Source organism: Eptatretus burgeri, chromosome 12 (assembly GCF_056783735.1).
Source record: "Eptatretus burgeri isolate ZD-2024b chromosome 12, Ebu_testis_v1, whole genome shotgun sequence".
Taxonomy (NCBI): Eukaryota; Metazoa; Chordata; class Myxini; order Myxiniformes; family Myxinidae; genus Eptatretus; species Eptatretus burgeri.
In genome coordinates, this window is record NC_140972.1 from 43,066,132 (window position 1) to 43,073,631 (window position 7,500).

Genomic DNA, 7,500 nt, shown 5'->3' on the forward strand with positions numbered 1-7,500 from the left:
CCTTTTCCGTATCCTTCTGGTCCTCATTTTCTCGTCGACTAATGTAACTTAACAGTTGGCTTTAGCAAATACCATGCACATGAGTTGGTGAGAATGCAACTTATAGTAATAGCAAAAAAAACATTTCTCAAAAACATTAGTAGTGACACTGAAATGTATTATTCTGTTGCACCTGCACATTGATCCTTTAAAAATGACGAAAAAGACTTTCTTCCATAAATAAATAAAAATAATCAAGGTTTCCTCTTCACAGAGACACAATAAATTAAAATTTCAACTACACTTCATGGTGTAATGGTTCGAGAGTCTGATCTGAATCTCGGAGGTCTGTGGTTCGAACCCTGGTTGAGTCATACCAAAGACTCTAAAAATTGGTAGGTGCCACTTCCTTGCAAATGCTCAGTGTTTAAAAAGGATAGAGCACAGACAAACAACCATTGTGTAGGCTTTATGGGCCTAATGACCTCCTTTTGTGTCAAAGTCCATTGTAAGGGAACTCGTATTTATTTGAGAGTGAAAACATAACAGCAGTAAATATGTAAATAATTCTACACATGAATAAAATGATTTTAAAAATTGAAATCTAACCCCGAAACAACCTCACTTATTATAGTTATTGTATATGTGAACAGAAAATAATGGTCGAAAAATTGGTTGAAGCCTGGTATGTTTGTATTAATGGATAGCACAAGTGATTTATTGTATAAAGTAAACTATCTACTTCACTCTTCCAATAAAAATGTGGTCTCTTTTTATTTTAAATCCAGCACAAATAAACTAAAAGCAACACCACATATGACGAATTTCATGTACTACAGGGTGGGCCAAAAGTCACTGAAGGTTTTCTTTTTTTTATATAACTTTTTTATTTTTAATTAATTTTTAATTTTTCTATTTTTTACAGATAAAGAACACCAGGGAGATTGATTAGGAATAAATTTACCAATGACCAGCACGTGAAAATTGTTGAATTTTATTACTCCAATGGGAAATCAATAATTCAAACTCAAAGAAAATTTCACAATCATTTTAATGTTCGAGAACAACCATCAGAAAACACGATTCGGAATCTGTCAACAAGCCACAGACTCAAGAGGAATTGAAAAACAACATTTCCGAGGAAATTTCAGTGCTTGATCAAGGAGTTTTATCCTGTGTAATGAATCACGTTTTGGAAAGAGCAAGACTTTGCGAAGAAGCCAATGGGGGCCATTTGCAGGACATTATTTTTTTTGCAGGACACAATTAATCGGAAAAAACAACTTCCATGAATTAAGCTACCATTTGCAATTTATTTCATTAATTTTTATTTTAAAATAAAAAGTTTATTAAAAAAAATAAAAAACCTTCAGCGACTTTTGGCCCACCCTGTATATAGTGAGTTTAAATGATGTATATTGTGGCGTGATCATGTTGTTAATGATAGAAATATGACATCCATGGGTCATGCAGGGTAAGCTATCATCTGCTGAGCTGGTGGTATTTATTATTTACATCGGTTTGTTATTAAATATATTCCAGATTTTTCTCCACTACCAGTACTAACCATCAATCGATGGATGTGCCAGACCATTTCAACATGCACTTTCAAAAATCACCCTATGGTTGTTTCAAACTGACCATTACTTGAGCCAGCCGACTGATTAGTAGGCTAGTTTGAACAGGATGAGATGAGTTTAAGAGTCGTCAGAGGAGAGGCAGAGAAATTCATTAGTAGAATTGTACTCTTCTACCAAATAACTTTTTTTTTAGTTTTCCTTTCTTTTGAACATAACATTCGTTTTAATCTTTCCTCGATGTCCAACTCTCTCCCCCACAATCCCCTGGTACCTCGGCACAAATCTTTCCCCACAGAAATTTCCTTGTGGGCAACAGGAAATTTCCTTGTGGGCCCACCAAGGCACAAGTCATGTTGCATCACTTAAGGCTTACCTCACCCTTCTCTGTCTGACCCACAAGACCATCGATGTCTCTTGCCAGCTTTGCAGCATGACAATCGTTCATGGCTCCAAGCAGTGTGTCCAAGAAAAAACTATCCATGGGGCTTCATCTGCATCCTTCAGTGATCAATGCCTTCATGCCTGATCGAGCTTCTCCACTTTAGCCACGTCTATTTCAAAGCACTCATCCTTGGCGTTCTGTGTCGGAGTGGCGACCTGTCCAGGATTGTGCCCAATAGCCAAGGAGACTGCTAAAGCAGCACCAACGCTCTGCACAGAGTATGGTCCCAGTGGATGGATGGATGGATCCTTGGCGTTCAGGGTCTCATACGGTCCGTCTGATATACAAATAGCCATGGAACACCACAAATATATGCCATAAAACCATGCATGCTCCGCAACGGCATATGCTTCCATCCTACATCGAGCCTCTTCACCTCACTCAGATCACCGATCCTCCCTTCAGAATACTGCCTTCCTCCTCTCCTTCCCCTTGCCATGAAGATTGGGGCCTCACAATCACCATCGGTGGAGCCAAGTTGGTAAACCGGTGAGTGATGTTGAACAAGGTGAGTGTGTGTGTGTGTGTGTGTGTGTGTGTGTGTGTGTGTGTGTGTGTGTGTGTGTGTGTGTGTGTGTGTGTGTGTGTGTGTGTGTGTGTGTGTGTTTGACTTGAATGCACTCCTAAACTGCTGGACGGAATGAGTTGAAATTTGGTGGTTGTACTGAGGATGTGCCTGGCAAGGTTTTAGGCTTTTAAAAAGGAAATCATAGTTGTGGGTGTTTGGGAGGGGAGGGGAGAGGACGCAATTTGCATGTAATTGTGCATCATGTCACACCGCTCCCAGTGGAAAAGTGTATTACACATCCCAGCTCATTCTAGAATAAGCAAATTCTCTGTGTTATGGTACAATAAAAACTATAGTCGTCATACTTGTCAACGGAATGAGTTGAAACATATGTATGTTTGTTTGTTAGTGGGATGAAATGCGTTGAAACTTGTTGGTTGTACTCGGAGTGTATTTGGCAATGTTATACTAAGCTGGAATGGCCACTCCAACTTATATTTTTACATGGAAGTAGGGATTTTTTGTAAGAAAAATCAGACATCAGACATTATTATGCATGATAATGCACTCCTGGACCACGTGACAGAATCACTTGAAAACTGGATGTTATCGCAAATAAAATAAACTTCTGGAAGTTGTACAAATCATTCTAAAATGCGATAATTACGTGTGTTAGTAAAATGGGAACAATAGTCATCATAGCAGAGCTTGTGGATTACAAGTTATACATTGCCTGAGGTCGACTCTGCTGTTTCCTGTTTGTTTCAGAATTGGTCGTGTTTAATTTGCTTTTGTTGCTTGGATGTGACTTATTCTGTCAAAATTGATAATTTCATCCACTAGTTATTATTATTAGTTTTATTATTATTGTGACAGCATATATATATATATATATATATATATATATATATATATATATATATATATATATATATATATATATATATATATATATATATATACTGGGAGAAAAGATGTCGTTTTAACAGATGAGAATAGATTTTTTTTAACGAGAATTTATCAGAGAATTTTAAACAAAGCTCACAACAGCGTTGTCTGCATGTTTTACTTTTGATAAAAAGTTTGTGCTTAAGTTTGCACACTTGCTTCTCAAGTTGCCCTGAAAGCAATGAAGAACCAACATTACCATTTGCACTCATGCCACCACATGCAGAACAGAAGGGGCACATCACCCACTTTATGAAGATCATTTGAGAGATGGGTTTTTATGAAGATCTTTATGAAGATGGGTTTTTAATCGACATCGTTGATATTGATGGCAAAACGTACCATATCATCATTAATGACAACATGCTAGTGAAATGGTACTTTTCCTGGCAGTAGCTTAAAAATCAAATCCTCAAATGACGTCATCACTCAAATAAAATTTTTGTCTAATTATTATTAGATTCCTTGTTTTTTTTGTTTTTTTTTGGTATTCCTTGTATTCATTGCTTTGAAGGAACAGCGGCAGGATATAAGAAATATAAAACTTAATAGTGAAACACACAAGGTTGGCATTAAAGATATAAATATTTCCATTAATACAGAGCAATACGTCAGTAAGAAGCAACCAGGTCGTGCAAGTGAATATAAAATTAATTATCCACTTGTTGCTAATTAAAAAGTAGTATACTTTAATACAATGTGAAATTATTATCTCCACCACCGAAGGTGAAGGATGTTATGTTTTCACCCCTTTCTGTCTGTTTGTTTGTTTGTTTGTTTGTTTGTGTGCAGGATATCTCAAAAAGTTGTAGATAGATCCAGATGAAATTTGGTGGACAGGTTGGGTGTGTGACAAGGACAAACCGATTAGATTTTGGTGAAAATCCGGATCCGGATCTGACTAATATAATTTTTTAAGTGATTCTTCACCATTGAGAGATTGGGTCAAAAACGATATAGAGCACGATATTTCAAAAAGTTGTTGATGGATTCAGATAAAACTAGGTGGGCATGTTGGGAATGTGACAAGGATGAATTGATTCGATTTTTCTGAAGATCCGAATCCGGATCTGTATACGAAAATTATTTAACTTTTAAAGTGTTTCTTCACCATTGAGAGATTGGGCCAAAAAACGATATGATATTTCAAAAATGTATTTGGCCCGATATGTTCTCGTGGATCAGGCATTACGTGGTGGGGGTATGCGCTCTACCAAGTGCCCTTGTAGTTTTGTTTTAGTTTTTATATATGCTGTTGGTTGCAGATGTTGAGGCAAAAACAGTGAAATGTTAACATTTATGAACTGCAACCATCCCGGAATGGCGAAGAATGTCGACAGGGAATGGCTAAGAATTATATTCAATGGAGCAATAATCCTTGGCTTGAGATTTTTTTTGAATTTTTTTTTTACCATGAAACAAAAAAATAAAAATAAAATGATTCAAGCAACAACAAGAGCAATTAATTGCATCTTTCAATCCGAACTACTCATCTACTGACACTCGTGTCTATTTTACAATTGCAGTATGTTGGAATATCACATCCATTGTAAATAGAGTATTCCATAATAAATCAGTCGGTTCCTTTCTCTTTTCTCGTGGTCCAAAAGCACTTCCAAATCATTATATTCCATTACCCGAACTGTAGTAGTAACACGTTTGGGCAGAGAGAACAAGACGGTGGCTGTTTGCCCGTATAGATCACGTTGAATTGGGTAGGGGGTGAAAAACATGCAAAAAAAAAAAAACATTTACATGCTTACCGGGCGCTCGTGCAGCAGAACTATTTTACTGAGTCGGACATGCAAGGAAACGCCAAGGCTGGGGTGTCGAAACATCCTGTAGACCTGGATAAAGAGCACACCGGTGAAAAACATCCTTTTCATATTAATGGATTGATTGAGCCTGTTAAGATTGCAACCTCGACAGAGGGGTTGTGTAGAACATCAGTAGACTCTCACTTGCCTGTACCATAACAACTTTGTTATAAACACACTGCAATGCCACAAGTAAACAGCTTTAATGTTGACCTAGAGAGAATTTAATAAAGATATGATGTTTGGCACATAGTATGAACAGAGCAGAAGATATCCATAAAGAATGACCACATTTGTTCAACAGTACGTGCGTGTGTGCTCCATGACCAAAGACAGATGGAAAAGGTAAAAGGTACCATCATTCATAACGTAATTAGAGGAACCAAGAAAGCATCTTGCCAGCAGCCATGCTCTACCTCCAGCAACCTTAACTGGTATATCCTGCTCATTTCTAAATAAATGGCCTCCTTAGTTTACAAAATAACTTTATCGATGCACATTCTTGCATACCTCAGGCATTCCCTGATATGCACTAACAGTAAAAATGGGATACATAATAATGGCAGTGCAGAATAATGCTTAATGCAGGAAAAGCTCTCAAACTAATAAGAGAACATTTTCAGTTTCGAGGAATGAGGAAAAGTCCAATTTGCTCACTAGGATAGAGTGCTCGACCCCAATCAACAATATCGAGCAGGTATGTGGAAGTAAATAATTGCTACATGTCAGGCTTGCTGTGAGACCAAAAAATGTGAAGTATGTCATGCACCATCGACACCAAAAGGAATACCCTGGTCATGGTGTTCATGATGAGATCTCGTGTGCCCTCTGCTCCATGTTGATCTACCACGTCTGAATCTGCCACGACCAGAACATTGACCTGCAGCACCAAGTAATGAGGACATGGAAGTTATAGCTTGCTTCAGCATGAATAGCACACAGCAACAAACCTCATATTAACAGGTGATGCAAATATATATGGATGTATGCATAAATTGTCTTCATGCACCATGGAGGAAATAAATAAGACAAAAGATTTGAGGATATCATGCCATGAAAGCGCAGGGAGGCGGTAGATACTACAACAAAACAAAAATACAGAGGATTGAATAATTTGCTGAACTTGTAAGATGAATGGATTTCGCCATTATCATCTTCAATGGCAAATATAAATCCATCGATTTGTTTGAGTTATAGAAGAGAATGTACAATGAATTGTATAAGAGCTGAGAAAAAGAGAAACTGAAAAGCAAAGAAACTCCAAAACCATGCACAAGCCACTTGCTAAACAATCTATTAGAAAGGTTTTAAGTATCAGTTTTAGTCCCATGGCTCTAATACAAAATGCCAGTTTATAAGAACATCTGTAAAATTGTAACACAAAATGCTTGGACAAGCATCAAAAAGAAAAACTGATGGAATGAGAATGGCTACAGTGCATACAGATTGTCCAGTTGAAAAATATCAACATTTACCTTAACCATGACAAAATAATCATGATTCCCATTTCATTGCCAGATTCGCTGACATGCAGGCTGTGTGGAAGAAACCGAGGAAGGAGGGAATTTTCAGGGAAAGAAATGTGCCCTGCTAATATGCTCCCAACCTGGTAGTCGTTAGCAGCTGCCCGGATGATGTTCCTTCGGCCTCTTGTTGACTGCTCAGTATTTCTTTGCCCTGTCTTCATTTTACCTGCAACACATTCGTGCAAAGCATGGCATACAAGCTGATGGCTCAGACTTAAGAGACGTCTACAAGGCTGCAGTCAGCCCTGGATAGTTTGTGATCTAAGTTACAACGGCATCTGTGTCCATTCTCGAGGAAGGTAGGGACAAGATGCACCTGGAAGGAAAGTGGGGCAAGATGCCTACCTATATCCATCCCTTCCCTCGGCCCATAGTTTTATATATATATATATATATATATATATATATATATATATATATATATATATATATATATATATATATATATATATATATATATATATACACATACACATACATATATACATTGTCCTCAGCACTTATGTTCAGAATAAATAATATTTTTCATTTGAAAGTGCTCATAATAGCATTAGCCAAAGAACACTGCTGTCGACGGTCAACACTCAAAAATGGAGCACCTGTCATGTGTTGAGGTTGGCCAAGTACTGCAGCTCATTAAAGGAGAGGATAGGTCCAATGGTCTTGGAAGCCCCATTTTCAAGGTGGAATACAGGAGGAG

The 7,500-nt window shown here is 37.5% G+C and overlaps 1 protein-coding gene across 2 annotated transcripts in view; it reads right to left on the reverse strand.

Annotated features, from left to right (window-relative positions):
• The window catches only part of LOC147015502 (A disintegrin and metalloproteinase with thrombospondin motifs 17-like), a 359,529-nt gene that overhangs the window by 281,785 nt on the left and 70,244 nt on the right, over positions 1 to 7,500 (reverse strand). For both annotated transcript variants that reach the window (XM_085850288.1, XM_085850287.1), the window contains exons 5-7: positions 6,881 to 6,966; positions 6,065 to 6,154; positions 5,221 to 5,304 (exon numbers count right to left, since the gene is read on the reverse strand). In XM_085850288.1, the coding sequence (XP_085706414.1) occupies positions 5,221 to 5,304; positions 6,065 to 6,154; positions 6,881 to 6,966 (260 nt within the window). The remainder of the gene's footprint in view (positions 1 to 5,220; positions 5,305 to 6,064; positions 6,155 to 6,880; positions 6,967 to 7,500) is intronic.